The following is a 20986-nucleotide window of genomic DNA, read 5'->3' as shown; positions in this document are numbered from 1 at the left end:
TTAATTGCATCGCATTCATATAGCTCTTAGAGATACATTAAACTAATGTCTTTTTGTTTTGTAACTTAGGATGCTGGGAATATAGCTAGTCATTCAAAAGCATCAAATTCCTGTGGCTAGATTTGGTGTAACTTTATTTGCTGAGTGTACGTGATGCAGATAAAGAGCAGCCATGGCTTATTTAAGTGCATTCATGGGCATTGACAGGACAATAATAGCTTGTTTATTTGAGATAGCATCAGAGATTACAATCAGATGGTAGTCATGACCAAATCAGAGAATGGCTGCAATGCAGTCATGCACTACACAACGACGTTTTGGTCAACGACAGACCGAATATATGACGGTGGTCCCATAAGGTTAGTACCATGTAGCCTAGGTTTGTAGCTGGCTGTCCCATATAGGTTTGTGTTAAGTACACTCTATGATGTTTGCACAATGACAAAAATCCCCCTAACCACCCATTTCTTAGAATGTATCCCGTCGTTAAGTGATGCATGACTGTGCTGGTTTTGTAGCAGAAGTAGTTGCTATTTTTGTTGCTCTTTGGGAATACTTACCTCTTAAGAGTCATGACTTAACTCAAGCTGTTTGTAACATGATAAAGTACCATAAGATATTTTTAATTTTCAGTGTGCTTACGTATGAAATAATTATTTAATATTTTTTGTTTTTTCAAGTGTCTAAAAGAAGATGTTCAGCGACAACAGGAAAGAGAAAAGGAACTTCAGCATAGATATGCTGATTTACTGCTGGAGAAAGAGACTTTGAAGTCCAAATTCTGAAACATAGATTATATTCTGTCACAAGATGAATTAATTGCTGGTTTTCATACTCTGGAAGGCTGAAACTGATGTTTATCTTCATTGACAAATTTGCCCACGATCTGTGGTTTTTCAGTTGTTTATTTTAAGTGATATCGATCTTACACATTCTGTGTATAAAGACTTTAACTCCATAGGGCATTTTAGGGTTTAAATTATTAAGGTGATCATTCTTTTAGCAGTGTCATATTTGCAAAATTTTTTCAGTTTGACCTTTAATTTTAAAAGCCTGATTTTAAAATGCTGCCTGTGAGTAAACTCATGAATAAAAACAAAATATAAAAAATTGAGAATGTAGCCCTTTGTTTGAAGTAATTAGATACTTAGAGTGCCCACAAACCAGCAAATATGTACTCTGGGTCATATTTAATGAGTAACTCTTGGGTAATCAAAATGGCAATCCAGAATCTTAACTTAAATCCTTAAGAGGCAATCCTTTTGTGGCTTTGTTAGTTTTGACCGTTTTAGCATAGAACGGTCATTTCTCTGTACACTGACAAGATAGATTAAGTTTTTCATAGCTCATTTTTCTTTTTCAGTATAACTTTAGGGAGGGTTTCTTCTCTGCGCAGCTACTTAGACAGTTTGTGGATTAGGACTCAAAAGATTTAATTTTTCTTGCCCTGTTATTTTCTTGTAAATATTTTTTTGACAGGCATTTTAAAGATAAATTTCAACAAGGCTATCAAACTTTATTAAAACTCTGTGTTTATCTGAAGTCAATCACACGAGTGTAGAATTTGGGGAATGGGTAAAGGTGGGCAGATCTAACTTTATAGCAATTCGTATGAGGTCATGCAGGACAGTATTGATTGGCTACAGGTTCAGTATGGGCCAACAATGTGTTGGACCCACCAAAAGATTGCTCAGTCTTAGACTACTGGAGACTAAGGAAGGAAAGAAGAGGTTTTCTTCCTTCATTGGTTCATTTATCAGATTTTATTGACTATATACCCAGTGTTGGAGTCCTGGAGATAGAACAATCAATAAAATAGGTATGGTTCCTGTTTTGTGGAGCTTACCAGTCTATTGAGAATGCTAGACAAGTAAAAGTCATGTGCTTATTGGGTGACTCTTCTTACGTGTTAGGCACTTACTAAGTCTTGGTGATTAACAGTTATTAAGACAAAGTTCCTGCTCTCATGGAGGTGACGGTAGTGGGAGGAGATACTAAACATACAGGGAAAAGTATTAGATCATGAACTTTAGATTCTATGGAAGGAAGTAAAATATGGTGATGAGAGAGAGTGGCTGGGTGGCTTCTTTAGGTTGGATGATCAAAGAGCTCTCTGAGGAGGTAGCATTTAGGATAAGATGTGATTGGCGTCTTGGAAGGAGCCATCCTTGGGAGATTCAAGGGAAGAGCCATGTCGGCAGAGTGAGTAACTAGCACAAAGCCCCTTTGGTGTGTTTGAGAAACAGAAAGGAAGACAGTGTGGCTAGAGTGTCAAGAATGGCATTTGTATAAGGCCTGGTTGTACAGGGCCATGTAAGGCTGTGGTAAGGAATTTGAATCTTATCCTGTGATGGGAGGCTGTGAAAAGATTGTAAGCAAAGGAATGACATGATCAGAGTTGTTTTAGAAACATCCTGTGGCCATCCTGTATGATGTCTCACCAGGCTGAGTTAATTTGGGAGCCTGATTCAGTAATCTAGGCAAAAATAAAATCGAGTCAAACTAGGATAGAGGCAGTCTTGATGGAGACAGGTGGAAAGATTGGAGCTGCAATAATTCTGTAGTCTCACCAGATCATAAATGTATACTTTCCTGGTATCTAGTCACTTAATTCTAGTACTTTTTCCGGTAATTTTGTATGGGTTTTCTAGGAAATACTTTATCATCTATGAATAATGATAATGTTTCTTGTAATAGTTTTATTTTTGCTGCATGTTTTGTTGGTGGAAATGTTGAGGAAAATGGTAAATGGTGATGATAGTGGACACTCATGTTTTGTTTCCGATTGTAACGTGAATGTCCAGTGTTTACCTTTAGGTTGGCTGTTTTGAGTCAGATATTCTTTATTTAGAAAGGATATCTAGAAATACCTATTTTTAGTTTTTCAAGAATTTGAATTGGGAATGGCTCTGAAATTTTGTCACATATACTTTTTGGATATCTGTGAAGATGATCATTTAGTTTTTTTCTTTTTCATTTGATTCCTTGATGACATGTTAGTAGGTTTTCCAGCATTAAACCATCTTTGAACTCCTGGGATCATAGATTAACTAAAAAAATTTTTTTTAAAGAGATTTACAGTTTTCTTGCGTCCTATGTAGACTTGAATTATATGGATTTAAAATAGTTGATCTAATAATATTAATAAAGACTCACATGGTTTTCAAAATTTGAAGTAATGTACATACTTAGAGCTTAAAAAATGCTCAATAATGGCATCATTTCACAACTGACAGTCTCAGTGCATTTGTAAACTGCTGGTGATTCTGCCACACAGCAGTGCGGCTTTAACCGGTAAACAGATGTGCCGTCCTCCTTCCTCAGCGCCCAGTGAAGCCCAGGGCTCTTCCCCAGCACCAGTCTGACAGCGATTTTGGTGCCTCTCAACAGTCACGTTGATCATGTTCTCTCACAGGCTTCATTGAGTGGTAATGGAACAGCCAGTGTTGGAAAGTATGTTCAAGTCTCAGTAACTTTGGGACAGAAATTAAAGTTGATAAAGAGCCAAAAGAAACCACCACCATGAGCGAGAGTCCTGTTTGAAATATTAGAAATAATTAGAAACATTCTCTGGCCATCCTGTATAATGTCTCACCAGGCCGAGATAAGAAAAAGCGGTGTCGAAAGAAAAGAATACACTACGGTGATTGTGGACTTAGGCTGTCCAGCCATGCGGCCCGTGTTTTTACATTTATTTTTCTCGGAAAATTAGTTTTGAAATACGTGATGTCCTCTGGAATGCTTTTCTTCTAAAATGGGACTGCCCTGTTGGCACTATAGAATTTGATTTGCTAATATTTTATTTAGGGAAATGGCATTATTACATGAGTGAGTTTGGTCTTTTGGGCTGTCATCACCCAGGTTTTGACATGCGGATTCTGCCAGCTCTCTAAAGTGAATAGGATAACTGTATAAATTTTCGTGTGATTAAGCAGTTACGTTACAGTATGGGAGTGATTTGTTCCATGGAAGATGGAAGGACTGTACTTATAAAACTTTGAAGTTCAGAGCCCTGTTTGGAGATAATTTCGGGATATAACTGTCAGTTTCTTCTGTAACTATTAGTATCTTATCTGTTTTTAAATTTAAATTTTCTGTTTTAAAATGTATTTCTCCTTTTGTGTTTATTATCTACTAAATTTAAGTAATTCATACTTTTCCATAAAACTTCTCATTTTGTTGAAATTTAACATATTTGTTAGAGAATTTTAGTAGAGAATAAAAAATCTCATTTCTATTAAGTTGCTACTTTTAAGTTATAAGAAATTTACCTTTTCTTAATTCTACCATGTTTTATTTTTTCTTCATTACGCTTGCTAAAGGTATCTTTTTTCCCTTCAAAAAAAGCTAGTGTTTGGATTTATCAATTGTGATTTTGTTTTAAAATGTATTACTTTCTTATTTTATGTTTATTTCCTTTGTTTTCTCTAGATTTTTTTCTCTGTAACTTTTTGCGTCTGATGCTTATTTTTTATTTTTGTTTGTGTACAGATGAATACGTTGAAGACTTTTGGTTATGTCTCATTTCAAAGACGCTCACTTCCCAGCTGTGCTGATGTGTCTTGTTTTGTAAATAGTTTATCATTCTGTTTTAAGTTTTAGGTTCAATAATTAAGAATATTTAAAAATTTCAGTGTGGTTCTTTTTTTTTTAATCATTTTTAGATTGTTGCCTTGTGGAAAGCAAATATGGCTTACGTAGTTTCTCCTTTTTAGAATTTATTGAGGTTTTGGGGCCTGGCATTTTAAGAAAGTGTTCTATGGGTGTTCTAAATGAACGTTTATTCACTTTCTATAGGACAGAGGTGAATGTGTAGTATTTAACCACTTTCGTTATATTATTAAAATCTTATTTTCTTATTTTTGGTAATAAACTATCTAGACTAACAGTATTATCTTAAAGTCTCATATAGTTATTTTTCTCAATTTCATCTTGTTTGTCTAGAACTTTTGCTTTGTATATTTTGATACTGTTCTTTAGTATATAAATACCTGTGTCTGTTGGGTACAATTCATAAAGAAGACTTAGTAGTCTAAAGTTACTCTTTTTGTCCTGTTCGTGCTTTTTCCCTTGAATTTTACTTTCTTTGATATTAGAATATTTCTCTTCCTTTTTTGTTTATATTTGCTTGATAAATTGTTGTATTTTTAACTTTCGTGTAATCTTTAGTTGTCTCTTAAACAGTTTGTCTTGTTGGATTTTATATTTCAACCAATTTGGAGAGTCTTTGCATTTTAATAGGGAGTCTAATCCATTTGCTTTTATGTTAATTACTGACTTTGGTCTTCTGTGATCACGTTTTATGCTTTCTCACTGATTCCTCTTATTTTCTAAATGGACTGTAATTTCCTTGCTTTAATTTTCTTAGTGATTTAGAAAATATACATCCTCTTTTAAATTTTACAAAGGATTATGGTATCATTTAGGGTTCAGGATCCATTCAGGAGAAAGAAACCATACCAGTAATTGCAACAGGGAGAATTCAATATGAAGAATTATTAATTAGTAACAGATTAGCCACTAAGAGGGGCAAAGACATCCCTAAAGAATACAGGAATAGCAGATGGAGGAGCTGTCACATCTTGTAGATTGAGAGAGTAGACCCTAGGAAGGACAAACTTGGAGGACCCCTTCCCACCCTGCCAGGCGGAGATGCAGATCTCACTGAAGAGGCTGTGTGTGGCTTGCTGGATGGAGAAGTTTGCTGAGGTGCCACAGTTTGAGGTGGCGGGGAAACTTGCCAGGAAGTCACTTGCTGGGGTGCTGGTGACACTTGGAGGAAAGCTGCCTGCTGGGGTGCCAGCAAACCTCTGGAGAGTGTGTGCCATGCTCTTTCACACATCGCGGGCAGGGAAGCCTCCCACTGGCAAGAAAGCCACATGCTGACAGTGACATGGTGGGAGCACCAGAACCAGAAGTGAAGCCCCTTCCACGTGCAGTGGCGCCCCAGGCCTTCTACTTACAGCGCCTGATACTGTGTCCACTGGCACCGGAGAAATGTTTATAGGTTACAACTCCAGTATCACAAACCAGGGCAAGAGGATTAATTTGGAGCTGACACAATAACCATTGTTTTCCAAAGTCCCACTTGAGCTTGTAATTTTCTTAGTGGCTGGATAAAGAATGAAGCTGTTGTCTGACCCAGTTTTAATTCCATTATCAGCTCTTTACACCACGGTCAGGGGACTGTTTATGTGTGTCTCCAGGGAATCTCTAGGGTACGCCTCCTATTTCACTTTTCAAAGCTGTTTATTTCATCTGCTTGTTGCCCCTGGTGGCCAGTCTTTGGGTTTGGATCCAAGTTTTTCATCTCTGCCTGGTCTCATGCTTAGAGCATTTGTTGGAGTGTTTCCTTGGTTCTTTATCCTTCCTGCAAGCCTACGTTATTTCTTTAGGGCCCCTTTATTCCACACTTGCAGCCAGAAATAAAGGCAAGGAGGGGAGTTCAGACAATATTATCTCTTAAGAAAAGGTTTATTTTTATGAGTCATACGTGCATATGTTTATAAAAGCAAATCCTGAGATGATAGTGATGGTTGGAATATCTTGGATTTTTGGATTTTCTTACTCTCCACATAAAAACATAGCAACCCCAAACCCCTGGACAACGTTTACAACATAACTAGATGGCAAGATATTCCTGCGGGCTCCAACATATGAGTGGGTGGGGGTGAACCACCACCAGGGGCAGGCCCTGTGTGCTGTCCTGTCTGTGCAGGGAAAACTAAAGGTGGGCCGTGGGGCATCTGACACAGGGAACTGGAGAACCCTGACATGGCCAACAGGTATTCATGGGATGAGTGGTGGACCAGTTTGAGACCAGTGGCTAAAATTGGCAAAGCTTTGCCCACTGCAGTTGTGGGCGAGTGAATGGGAGTACAAGTTGGAAGACAGATTAGCAATCTTGATGGTTAATATGTTAACACTTTTTAGACATGTCTAAAGATTTCAGAAGTCTTCTGTCTCAAAGCAAGATTTTTTCCTTTGGAAAAAAAGTACAACAATGTAGTAATAGATGGGTATTAAAATAACCAGCTGTAACATATTTGTTAACCTACTGTGGAAGAGTTGCATTGTCCAGTATGTGACCTGTGTGACTTGAGCCACGTGTACTAAGCACTTGAAATGTGGCTAGTTCACATCAAGATGTGCTGTAAGTAGCTTACTGGATTTTGAAGACTGAGTATAAAAGAAAGTGTAAAAAATTGGGGCTGGCCCCGTGGCCGAGTGGTTAAGTTCACGCGCTCCGCTGCAGGCGGTCCAGTGTTTCGTTGGTTCGAATCCTGGGCGTGGACATGGCACTGCTCATCAAACCACGCTGAGGCAGCGTCCCACATGCCACAACTAGAAGGACCCACAATGAAGAATATACAACGATGTACTGGGGGGCTTTGGGGAGAAAAAGGAAAAAAAAATAAAATCTTAAAAAAAAAAAGGTAAGTGTAAAATATATAAATTTTTTATAATGCCTACATGTTGAGAATATTTTTGATATAGTGGGTTAAATAAAACAATGTTATTAAAATTAAGTTCACTTTCTTTTTTTAAAAATGGCTAGTAGAAAATTTGAAATTATATATGTGACTTGCATTATATTTCTGCTGCACAGCACTGTTCTAATTTTTTGTTACTGATTTCTAATTTAATTCCATTGTGGTTTGAGAACACACACTGCATGATTTTTTTATATTTATTGGAACTTGTTTTATGGCCCTGCATATGGCCTGTTTTGATGAATGTTTCATGTTCACTTGAAAATAATGTGTACTCTGCAGGCTGTAATCTTCTGTAAATACCAGTTAGGTCACATTGATCAGTTGAGTTCAAGTTTTCTATATCCTTAATGGCTTTTTTCTCCAGTTCTGTAAGTTGGTGAGAGAGGTATGTTGAAATCAGCAGCTGTAATTGTGGATTTGCATATGTCTCCTTTCTATCATTTTTTGCTGCTTCTGTTTAGAAGTTGCGTTATTGTCTGCATACCCGTTTAGGATTATTCTGTCTTCTTGTTGAATTGCCCTTTTTGTCATTATGAAATGTCCTCCTTTATGTCTGGCAACTTTCTTTGTCCTGGAGCCTACTTTGTCTGATATTAATACCGCTACTCAGTTATCTCCTAATCAGTGTTCTCATGCTGTATCTTCTTCCATCTTTTTACTTTAACCTCCCTCTCTCTAGAGTGGGTTTTTATGGGTATCATTTGTTGGTTGTGGTGGGCATTTATCTTAGACTGCCCGATATCCCACAGGTCACTGAGGCACTGTTCTTTTTAAAAATTATTTCTTTTCTGTTCTTCATTTCGCGTAAATGCTATTGCTGCTTTTCAACTTCCTTGATTTTTTTCCTGCAGTGTCTAATTTGTTATTATTCTGTTCTGGTGAAATTTTCATTTCAGATGTTGTGTTTGTCTTTAGCAGTTCCGTCTTGTTCTTTTTTTACATCATTTGTCTCCTCATTATTTCATATTTTCTTTACATTCTTGAGCATAAACAGCATGTTTATAATAGCTTTTTTAACATCCTTATCTGCTAATTCCATAACCTGTCATTTCTGGGTCTGTTTCTATGGACTGATTTTTCTCTTGGTTCCTGGTTATTTTCCAGTTCTGTGCAGGTCTAGGACCTACAGAGGATGGTACACATTGTTATATCGCTGGCTTTTGTTTTTCTAAAAATCTCATTGGACTTTACTCTAGCATATGGTTAATTTACTTGCAGATCACTTTAGTCCTTTTGAGCCTGTTTTCAAGCAAACTATGGCCCACGCCTGTTTTTGTAAATAAAATTTTAGTGGAACACAGCTACCTTCCTTTGTCGTCTGTTGTCTGTGGCTGTTTTTATGCTACAACAGCAGAATTCAGAGTGGCCTGCAGAGCCTACAGTATTTACTGTGTGATCCTTACAGAACTTTGCCCACCACTGCTCTAGTAAAGTATTTGTTATTATTTTAAAGTGAATTTATAGATACATATCTAAAAGCTTTCTCAGTTTTAATTTCTAATAGTCAATATCAATAGATATGGCCCACATAAAAGATTTTTGGCATCCTCAGTTTTTAAAAGTGTAAAAGGATACTGAGATCCTTAAAATAGAGAACTGCCAATTTAGACTAAACTTGCTGGTTGTAAGGAACGTCTTCTACTCGGAGACTCCACAGCTCTCTGTGGTCTCTGGTCAGATGTGCAGTGTGCCCTGCTTTTCGGGGGCCTTCCAGCCCCACCCCCGAGCCTCAGAAAGGCTGTGGGGCCATGTCTCGTGCCTGCAATGAGTCACTGTCCCTTCCTTACTCTCTCATTCTTTGATTCGGAGGCTTTTCAGCTTAAATAAGCAGCGGAGGTGACTAGTTAGATTTTGTTGTTTTGTTTTTTATTTCTATCCTGATCCTAGAGAGGTGCGCAAAATACAGTCATGAGGGAACCCTAAGCAATTAATGCAATAAAATCTTACTTGTGGATGAGCTGACTGAAACCTCATGAAGGGAAGGGATTTGTCCAAGTGATGGAACTGATGTTCAAGCCAAGCCCAGGGCCCGGGCTTTGTTCTTCTCGTTTAGCCACCACGGGATCTGAAATCTCAGACCAGACTAAGCAGTCCCGGAACACTGATTGGTTTGCAAATAAAACAGTCCTTTATATATTACTGGACCTAGTAAACCTGAGGTCAAACTGAAAATTGGACTAAACTGAAGGTTTAAAGAAATCCACCTTTTTGATTTATGAATAATTATGGAGGTTTTTTCTGTATCTTGGGCTGATAGCCTTTGAAACTGAATTAACAGAAAAGCAGTTATCATCCTTTCCCACCAAGCATCACATGATGTTCTGCCCCGCTCTCCTCCTGCTGAGAACATTGGGCTGAATCGAAGATTGTCCTGGTATCATGAGGTGCCTAAAAAGCAGAACTTGGACCAGATTTTAAAAGCGATGTATATGGCCTGCATCTAGAGGTGTATCATGGATTAATTGGAAGATTAAGCATATAATTTGCTCTCTGTTCCCAGAGTATCCCTTAAGGGAAACTTTTTTTTTGATGAGGAAATTGGCCCTGAGCTAACATCTGGGCCAATCTTCTTTCTCTTTTCTATGTGGGACACCACCACAGTGTGGTGTGATGAACAGTGTGTAGGTCCGTTCCTGGTATCCAAACCCGCGAACCCTGGGCTGCTAAAGCAGAGTGCAAACTTAACCACTACGCCATCTGGCTGGGCTCGCAGGAGACTTAGTGTCTGACTGAGAGTAGAAATGTTCAAAGTATGTGGGTGATGGTTATTTGATTACTCCAAGGAGAACTTGCTCCCCGACAAAAGAGATCAGAGCTCCCAACTATAGTGCAGTCTTTGAAGCTCTTTACCTGAGGGAGGAGAAGTCAAGAAAACCTGTCCAGATTTAGGATTTGCTTGCTTGAGAAATCTGGAGTGGAAATTTATAACCTCCATAGAATTGCCCAGTGTCTGCCCCCAGAGTTCAGGATTGGTTCATGAAATCTGCTGGAAGAAGGAGGAGGACGGCAGCCGTGTTTTAATCTGGAGTTGGCTGGCAGGAAGCTGAGGTGCTTGTCAGTGAGCCACCTCTTCTCTGATGAGTCAGGAGGAGCCCATGTGAGTGAACGGCTTCTGAATACTTAGGGGATTGCTCCTGGCAGCATTGAGTTTGGAGGGAGGGTGGGGATCTCAGCAAGGAGGAGCCTGCAGATGGAACAGGCACTGAACCAGAGGGATTGGGGCAGTTAACCTGCAGAATTTTCATTTTCAGGGGAAGGGCGCTGGAACTAGAGGGTGGGACTAGGGAGAATCATGACATACACTCTCTTGTGTGGCAGTATTTTCCAAGTCGCCTGTTTGGTTTTATTTTCCGCTGTTGCTTTGGTGGTAATCAAGTATTTTGTTCTTGCCTTTAATAAGAATCGACTCTGAAGTGACATGCCTGCTGTGGTTGGTTGAGGAAGTGAGGGCACACCTATTCCAAGTTCTGTCTCCTCTCTGCCGGGGGCCCATGGGGTGTGGTCCTAAACTTGAGCCAGCTGGCTCAGTGTTCCACAGCTCCAGCGCTGTCTAGTGGTTAAATGGAGGAATTGCTTTTAAGTCAACAAGTGAGTTAAGACTCTTCACCTTCACATCCGAGAAATAGAACATGTTCATTCTCAAATGTCATCCCTGTTTTCAGGCGAACTTGCTTCTTTGGAAATGTTTTTTTGATCTAGATGAATTTCAAAATAACACTAGGTCCTAAACCCCTAGCAGATAATGAAGAAATAGAAGGAATATTTTGCTTGATGATAAAACGACAGCAAATACGTAGAGGGAAGAACCTAAACAAAACCAGTGCTCTCTGAGAAACCGGATCACCCAACCTGAGACTGCAGTCTCCCTCAATAGACTGAGCTGTTAGGGCCTCAGCATCCAGCCCCAGCAGAAGCTCCCTGTGTGTGGCCCAGACACTGACGGTCTGCATCTCTAACAGGACCTGTGATGAGGCTCAGAAGTACCATGACTGACTATGGAGCAATTTCATAAGCATCAGGGTGCATGTGTGTGGCCTTTTCCCAAGTAGTCCCCTAGGAAGCCATGCACTATTCCAACAATGCTACCACTTAAAAAAAAAAAAAAAGGTCTTTGGAACTGCTTATTGGGATTGTTTTGAATACCTCCAGTGGTGCTCAGGAAAGACAGACATGGAAGTAGTTCTTTTAATGGAATTGGAAAGGAGAAAGATGGAGGCAGGAAGACTGACGAGAAGTTGTTGCAGGAGTCCAAGAGGAGGTGATGAGGGTGGGGACAGTGGAGACAGAAGAGAGCCGATTCAAGAGGCTTTGTGAAGGCAGAATTGAAAAGTGTTGGTACGTGGATACGGAGGCAAAAAAGGGCTCTGGGTTAGTCGTCTCTGACAGGGACAATGATGATACCATCTGACAAGATGGCAAGGGGAGCTGATTTTGGAGAGAAGATGAAATGTTTGCTTCTAGTGGAAATCCCAAGCAGGCACTGGGTCTGGAGGTCAAAAGGGAGGTTGTTAGTGGAGACTGACCTGTGCTTATTTATGGAACAAACATCATAAAGTACAGGCATGCCTCGTTTTATTGTGCTTTGCTTTATTGCACCTTGCAGATACTGCATTTTTTACGAGACCGTCTACCAGTAAAAGGATGATGGCTTGCTGAAGGCTCAGATGATGGTTAGCATTTTTTAGCAATGAAGTATTTTTTAATTACATTGTTATTTTAGACACAATGCTATTGCACACTTAGTAGACTACAGTATAGTGTAAACATAACTTTTATATACACTGGGAAACCAAAAAATTTGTGTGACTCAGTTCATTGTGATATTTGCTTTATTGTGATGGTCTGGAACCTTCCCACGATGTCTCTGAAGTATGCGTGTACCTGTAATCCTGACAGCTCGCATTTAGTAAGCCTCTGTCATAGCAGGGACAATGCTGAACTCCTCTGTGCACTAACGTAATCCTCACAAAACTGAGAGCTGCAGGTGCTCCATTATCCTCACTTTATAGATGGAGAGAAAGTGGTTTGAAAGGACAAATTATTACTCATTTCGTCCCCAATTAAGGCTGAATTAAGTGAGAGAGCAGGAAACAAGAAGAAACAAATGAAAACACCATCAGTGTTATTACTGATGAAAGCATATTGGAGGCTGGGGCTTGGATTTGTGCTAACAGTGGCTTCCTAGTGCTCCCACCTCCCCCAGGCCCCAGAGCAGCCCCTTTCTGGGCCAGTGTGAGTTTATGGAGCAGATGCTTTCGCCCATACCACTGCCTCCCACTGGTCTGTCAGAGCTGTGGTCCTATATATTTTGATGGGTTCTGGCAACTTTGCAAAGGTCTGTTGGTTGCTCGTTGCAGCGAGCAAGTTTATAAAGCAGGGCTGAATTCCTGGGAGACAGGCTCCAAGATGATCATTTCAAGAGAACCTAGCCCTTGGCAGGCTGGGGTAGGCTGGGAGTCGGCACTGGCGGCCAACTGTCCGATGCTCTGAGTGGACTGTCTTTGTGGACTTGAGGAGCGCTGAGGCCTGGAGCCTCACTACACTAAATGTGGTCTCTGCACCAGCAGCTGCAGCATCACCTTGCCCCACTGAACAGGAACCTGCATTTTAACATGATCCCTCAAGGGCCGTGCACGCGCAGTCGAGTGGGAACCACTGCTGGGCCCATACCCAGGGGCTGCCTTGTCCGTGAAGGAGAAGCTTGTTTTTCTCCTGGTTGCCTCTTGCTCTCGGGAAGGCTTGATTAATATTCTCTTCCCTGCCGAGCCTTCCTGCTCCAAAGGCTGCCAGCCGGCCCTTCCTTCGATCGCTCATTATAGCCACAATTTGTCCGTTATTTGGGAGCAGTGAAAAAGCCTTCTCAAAACATGCCCTGAAGCTCCTGGGGCATATGTGATAACTTACTCAAACCAACCTGATACTTATTTCATTTCCCTGCATGGTCCACTCCAAAGAGTTTTTAAAAAGTCATTTTCTGAAACCTTTGGATAGGCCATTTGTTTCACTATAAGACTTTCTCCCCAGAGGGACTTGTGATTATAACTGGAGTGAGAAAGCTCTGTTATTAGAAATAATATTTGGTCCTAGAAAGCTCTGGAGAACTCTGGTGGAAGAGGGAATGGTGGGAAGGGCAGGGGGAGTTAGGGGTGAGGATGGGGAGAACGGGGCTCTTGCTGTATCCACAGTTCCCATTTTTACACTTTGACAAAGAGGCAGAGAAAGCCACAGAAAAAGGTTCAGAAAGGGGCTGGTTCTAGAACTGTGCTGTCCTATACGGACATTAGCTACATACAGCTATTACCTTCAGTCACCCTGGCCACATTTTGAGTGCTCAGTAGCCACATTTCCACCATCGAGAAAATTCTACTGGGTAATGCTATTCTAGAAGGTCATATAGGGGTGTTAGCTGCTAAGCTGAGTAATTTATTTCTAATTCAAAACTGAACTGGGCAAGAGGGGGCCTGGAATTCTGTGTGGCCTTCCCCTGGCCTGGGTGGGTGAGTGTGCCTTTCGACTCCGTGATGCTTTGAAGACAGATGGTAAAATGGGCATCTGTGCCCATTTCCTCTGTTGAAGTGACAAGGAGCTGTGGGCCATGTACTGAGCCCAAAGCCAGCAGACCCGGTTTCATTCTCTGCTTTGTGTCACACTGGACAGTTGGTACTGCTAATGTCTGTTTATACAAGGGTGGTGTCTGTTACTGGCTGGCAGTGTGCTTGTGCACCAGAGAGAGAGAGAGGGCGTGATCCTGAATTGCACATGGACTTAGAAGATAAAAACCTTCATGAATCCTCATTTAGTTAAACAGGATCCACAAAATTCAACAACAACAAAGCATTGTTCCATCCCCCTTCCTTTCCGATAACGTGTGTGTTCTCTCTCTAGAAGAAAACTCGGGTGAACATGGCAGAAGGAAGCTTCTTTTTTAGCTGCATCAGAATGTGAAGTTGTACAAATTTAGTATTGCTTTTGAGGTTTAATTGTAACAGGTTTGAGACTAACCTGATACAGGCTGTTTTGTATAACAAAACCTTAGCTTGGCAGCTCAGCAAAATGGTATTTTAAAACACAGAGGTATTTGCATTCTTGTTTAGCTCAACATTTTTTTGTAAAGGTTTGCACGTACAAAATATGTCTGTACTTTTCCTGCCTAAAATTCAAAGCACCTTGTCCTGCAGTTTTTTCTCTGTCGGTAAGAAGCTTTTCGTCTTTTGAGTCAGGCGGCGCTGTTGATCGGTTCTCCTCGTACACAAGTGAAACAGCGTCTAGGCATTAGCTGTGTGTCTGTGCGTTGGTCTTTGATGGCATATTTCAGTAGATTTCTAAGTCAGCTGAGATCACATCTTACAGATACTATGTGAACACAGGTACAAACTGCTAAGCAATACTGAAGTGGATGAGAGAGAGAAGGAATGCCTAAGACAGGGTCGACGATTTAAGACAAGGTTGGGATGGCAACAGAGTAGGAGGCCTTCGTGTTTCCGCCCAGATCCGTAACCGCCCAGTGCTCAGTCTTGCACCTGCTTGACCATCTGGGGCCTGAGGATGTGGAGGTCACTCCAAAGGACAGTGTCCTCCCCACACCATTCTAAACCAGCCTTGCAAACGCCGATCCATCTGAACAGCTGGACATTTTCCCACAGCACGTAAAAGAGAGAGTGGTGGTTCCCTGTATTCAGGAGTCAATGTGGAGTTTATGGACCTGCTTAGGCTCCCTAGAACATTTGAAAGGTTAGAAAAAGCCTTATAAACCTTAATTTCTCTATGTTTACTCAAGTATGCAGTAAGGGCACAAATTACCACGTCGCTGAGCTGGAAGAAGCAGGAGAACCCCTCTGGGGCTGTCTGAGCACAGTGAAGACAGTAGGGAGCCTGGTAGAAAGAACTCAAACCCTGTAATACAGCATCTAGCAATCCACATCTATGGATTTATGCTATAGATGCACCAGCCACACAGGGGAAATCCAGCATTGCAAGATTGTGTGTGTGAAAGACTGGGAACAACCTAAATGTCCATCCATGGATTAGATTCATTGTGGCAACACCCACATGGTGGAGTACTACACAGCCCTGCACCCTGGGGCTGGGACCTCCCCCTGCTCACCCCTGCTCCGAGCTGGTCTTCCCTCCATCCTTCCCCAGGCCCTCTCCGTTCTCTCTCCTGTCCAAGTCCAGCCAGGCCAGCTTCAGCCCATCCTCCCTGACTCAGCCCTCCTCTGTCACCCATGGTGCTGACGTGTATTTGGTCTGGTATTTTAGACCTTGTTTGTGGTTTCTTCCTGTGTCACGTCTTAGCTCCTTAGCCAAATCATAAGCTTCTTGGAACCATGTCTAATAAGTATCTGCCTAGAAAGAAGACTCTCGCTCTGTCTTTCTCTGCGTCTGTCTTCTGTTTTTCTCTCTGTCTTTCTGTGTGTGTGTCTTTCTTTTCCCCCTTTTCTTTGGGCACCTGTGGCCCACAAATATCAGATCCCCTTGTCAGTCCCTACCCCTGGCCCCCATACCAGCAAATGAGCCTTAAGTCTGGAACTTACTGAACGATTACTTTTGCTGCGTCAAACAGCAGGGAGCAGGAAGAGGGGGTCTTAGGGGAGGAACTTCCTGCAATGAGAACAAGCTCTGTTCTCAGAGTTAGAAGTCCTGGGTTTGAGTTCTGCCTCTGTTATTTTTAGGCTGTGCGACTTGGAGCAAATGACTCGATGTCTCTGAACTTCACTTCTCTGTGAAATGTAGCTGTTGTGCTCTCGTGAGCGTCAGGTCAGTGTGGTCTCTGAGCTGCCGAGCACCCACACCTGCAGAGCTTTCTTACCACCTGTATTCTTGACGACTTCTGGGCTGTAGCTCATGGAGAAAGATAACAGAGAGCCTCACACCAGGTTCACAGCCAAACTCTGGTGCTGTGGCAGAGGAGGGGGCGCGGCTGGGGAGGCGGGGGGTGCCCGGAGACTCATCATTCAGTGGTGTCGTGACTCACATGTCCTTGGCATTGGTTTCTATCTGAGTGAGTGGATGTGCCAGTTATTTGTACTTGGTGAACCAGAAGCACAACCAAAATATGTTCCTCTGTGGGAGTTAAAAAAATTAACAGGAAGAGCAGTGTGGGGTGACGAGTGTGGAAACACATTTCGGTTTTAGTTTTCAACCATTAACACGTATGTTCTGGAAGCCAGCTGAGGAAACATGCTTCTGGCAACTGTACAGTTAGCTGGGTGATGTCCCTCCTCCCTTAGTGCCAACAGGGACAAGTGATGGTGGCACTTGTCCCCTGAGTGGCAGGTGGCAGGGTGGAAAGGGTTTTGGATTCATGCAGGCTCTACCATGAAGAAGCTGTGTGACCTTGGGCAAGTTACATACCCTCTCTGAACTTTAGTGTCTTCACCTGTAAAGTGGGGACCTCCTTTATAGGGTCTCCTGAAGACTGAATGCAGTGTGTAGGACCGCGCCTGGCATATAGCAGGCCGTTGGTCAATGGTAGGTATTACTATCACTTCATGCATTCCGAAATAGGAAACAACCAAACCACTGTTACTTTAGGGTTTTCTGTTACAGCTGAATTTAATCCCAACTAATACACTTACTTTACAAATAGATTCCTCACATCTCTTAGGAAAGGAAGCCAAAGTTACAGGCCCCAAACTTCCTACACATGGCCTAGCGTTTAAGCCTGTTATGTATTTTTCCAAAATAACTCCCACCCTCTCAATTAACATTCTCAGCAGTCTTTAACAGTCAGTTTTCAAGGCCCGTATAAGAAGCCTGTGTCTAAATTCTGGCCAGTGGGATGGAAGCAGAAATGTATGTGAGAGATGTGTTCTTGAAAAGCGGGGGGTCCCCTTCTCCCCTCTTTCCGCGCTGTTTTCACTCACAACACTTAGGGCACGAAATGCATGGGGTTTTGTTTCCCCACACCAACCAGTTCTCTGGACCCCGACCGGGTGTCGGGCAGCCCAGCTCAGTTCTGATGCTGTCTACCTGGAGCTAGCGCAGGCCCCGCAGGCTAAGGGCTGAGTCCTGCCAGACTGCCCCTGCTTCAGACGCCAGTCACAAGTCCCCCGTTGCCACCTGTACTTCCGACCGACCGGCTATAAATGGGGGGTTCCCATGACACCCTTCTCAGATTCAACAGGTTCTTAGAATGGCTCACAGAACTCAGGACGGCGCTTTACTTACTATTACCAGTTTATTGTGAAGGAAACAGCCAGATGAAGAGGTGCCTGTGGTGAGGTCTGGAAGGGTCCCAAGGACAGGTGCTTCTGTCCTCCTGGAGTTGGGGTACACCACGCTCCTGGCACACGGATGCATTCACAATCTGGAAACTCTCCAAACCCCATCGTTGAGGGGTTTTTATGAAGGTCCCATTATGTCAGCACGATTGATTAAGCCATTGGCTATTGGTGACTGCATTCAACCTTCAGCCCCTCTCCTCTCCCCGGAGGGTGGGGGATGGGCTGAAAGTTCAATCCTCTAACCGCAGGGTTGGCTCCTCCGGCAACCAGCCCCCATCCTGAAGCTATCCAGGGGACCACCAAGGGTCACCTAATTAGCGTAGAGTCAGGTATGGTTGAAAGGGGCTTGTTATGAAGAACAAAAGACACTCCTGGGACCCCCGTCACTCAGGAAATTCTAAGAGGTTTAGGAGTTCTGTGCCAGGAACTGGGGACATTGCGCGGTAGCCGCTGTACCACAGGGAGATGCTGAGAAGGGAAGCAGAGCATGAGGGAACAAAATAGAAGGTGCCTGGGTCCCTGACACCAGGGAGGGCCACGCCAGCCCCAGCTTGACTATCTTTGAACTTTCTGAGTATGCAAAGAGACTATTTCTCCCAATGCACTGCTTAAAATTTCAGCAGGCATCATCAGGCCTGTAGTAACCCTGGGGGAGGTTGGGCCAGCTGTGAATAATTGAGAGACACGGGCAGAGTAAGTCCTCCAGCCAATGCTGGGAAGAGTGTTATCCTCGACGGTGGGATCTGGTGGTGTGCCCTGGGCTCCGACCTTGACCCTGCTTAACACAATAACTTGTATGAAGACCTGGAAAGCATACTTAAGTGCATTTGGGGGTGATTTGAAACCAATTAGGAGAGCTGCTATTTTGAAAAATATTACAAAGATGCAAAAAATATTTTGACCAAACAGAATGCTGAGGTGAATGCAACAGTTTGAAAAATGAGATGAGGATGAATGGAAGAATCTGGCTAGTTTGGGCCTAAACATCAATGGCCTCAGTATAAGACTACTTGGGGAGTTGTGCTCAGTGGTGAGTCTCAGGGGAAATATGGCCATCAGAGTGAAGAGATGCAAACAGGTGACATGGGAGTACTGGTTGAGGAAAGAGCTCATGGCGAAATGACATAAGAGCTCTCTACCAGTCTCCTAGGGCCGCCATAGCAAAGGGCCACAAACTGGGTGCCTTAAACAATGGAAACTGATTGTCTCACAGTTCCGGAAGCTGGAAGGCCCAGACCAAGGTGTCAGCGGGGTTGGTTTCTTCTTAGGGCCGCGAGGGAGAGTCCAGGCCATGCCTCTGTCCCAGCTCCTCGTGATTTGCTGGTACTCTTTGGCGTTCCTTGGCTTGTAGACGCATCAGCCCATCTCTACTTTCATCTTTGTGTGCTGTTCTCCCTGTGTGCATGTCTCTGGGTCCAAATTTCCCCCTTTTAATAAAGACACAGTCATATTAAATTAGGGCCCACTCTAATGACCTCACTTTGGCTTGCTCTCTGCTAAGACCCCATTTCCAAATAAGGCATTCACAGGTCCTAGGGTTAGGACTGCAACGTCTTTTTTTGGGAATATAATTCAACCTGTAACAAGCCCTCTTCTAATATTTGGAGGGTTGTCATGTGAAAGAGGCTGAATTTTCTTCGATGTGACCTCAAGGGAGAGACGAGCGCCAAGGAGGCAGTCCTGCAGAGACAGAGCACAGCCCGGTGAGAAAGTGCAGGGCTCTCTCTCCAGGTTCTCATCTTGTTCCTCTGTAGCTCCAGGCGTCTCTCCTCTCTCACTTGTACCCAAGGGCCATCTTCCATCCCCCAGTCCCTATGGAAGCAAAAACAAAGATGCAAAGAAACAATTGACCAAATAATTTATCGTCTAAACTGGGACACTTGTGAGAGCGATAACGTGCAGGAGGTGGGAGCAGTCTGGCGAGGGGGTACATTGACTAAAGAATGAAAAGGACAGCAAAAAAACTGGCCCGAATAAAAATCAGCTTTTCATTAGTACCAGGCATCAGCAGTCAGCAATTCCGCACCACATCAGTGATAACACTTTTTCCTCCTTGAAAAAATGTTTCGTTGGTTTAAGTCCTAAACAATGGCTGTGGTTACTGTTGTTTTATATACACATAAGCTTCAAACTGGCTTGTTTCAACTTCTTGCCCTTTAATAAATAAATATTATATTCTACATGGAGGTTAATTTGGAGAACCCCCAGTCATACAGTTTGCCCCCAACACATGGGAACTCGCTATGTGTACGTTTGTTTGGAGAAGTTCGTAACTATTCAAAATTGTTCGGGCTCAGTGAGCGGGTCACGTCTCCAACCCCTGGTAGAGGACTCCTGGGTTCAAACGATAGATTTGAAATAAACAATGACAGCACGATGATTATAAAGATGAAGAAACAGAACTTGAGTTACTTTAATTCTCTCATTCCATGGGGCCACTTGGAGTTTTTATTGTATTCAAAATTTAAACAGTGAAACAATGCAAATGGTGAGTTGTAATATTTTTGTTTGGTAAGTGCAAATTTTAGCTCAATCAATGATTTTTTTAATATGTAAGAAGTAGGATGTGTTAAAGTATGATTCACTCTGGGCATCAAATATGCTGGGTGAGGAGGGGTGCTAGTAACAATTGAGAAATCAGGGAAGACTGGGCTGTTCCAGGCAAACTGCACTCTTCCCTTCCCAGAGACTAGAAAAGACTAGTCCTGGGAGAAGGTCGGGGGGAGAGGAGACACTGATGGGACATGGAGGTCCACCAGGAGGGAGGAGGAGCCCAAGGGTGACTTGGACATAGCCTTCACAAATATGCATATATGTTTAATAAAAGTGAAAGAATAATGTAAATGCAGTTTTGTAATTGGCTTTTAAAAAATATAGTATTATATGGCAAATCTTTTCATGTCATTAATTTTCTTCTTTAGCACTACTTTTAGTGGCCACCATCTTGCCTCCTGAATTCCCTCTGTGTCTCCTTGCCTTATCTCCCTACCTCACACCATATATAGAAATAAACTCCAGATGCTGTAAGAAGTTAACATTAAAAATAAGTCCTGAAATTATTAGGAAAAAAATAAGAAACTATCTTTAAGATCTCAGGTAGAGAAGGTGCTCTCAAATACGATTCACACCCCCACTCCCCAACCATGAAGGGAAAGAACGGTCAGTTTGATTTCATTTTCAGGGTGGCCGTAGATATCATATAAAAGTGAAAAGATGAGGAACAGATTTGTAATGTATGTAGAAGACAAAAGATTGGTACCATAC

General features: G+C 42.4%; 1 protein-coding gene across 1 annotated transcript in view; it reads left to right on the top strand.

Moving 5' to 3' along the window:
• The window catches only part of CDC5L (cell division cycle 5 like), a 52210-nt gene extending 47319 nt beyond the window's left edge, over positions 1-4891 (top strand). Inside the window, exon 16 of the mRNA XM_014837481.3 lies at positions 681-4891. Within this exon, the coding sequence (XP_014692967.1) occupies positions 681-785 (105 nt within the window). The 3' untranslated portion in view covers positions 786-4891. The remainder of the gene's footprint in view (positions 1-680) is intronic.
• The last annotated feature ends 16095 nt before the right edge of the window (positions 4892-20986 follow it).

This window comes from Equus asinus, chromosome 8 (assembly GCF_041296235.1).
Source record: "Equus asinus isolate D_3611 breed Donkey chromosome 8, EquAss-T2T_v2, whole genome shotgun sequence".
NCBI lineage: Eukaryota > Metazoa > Chordata > Mammalia > Perissodactyla > Equidae > Equus > Equus asinus.
This window is presented reverse-complemented; position numbering and strand designations above follow the sequence as displayed.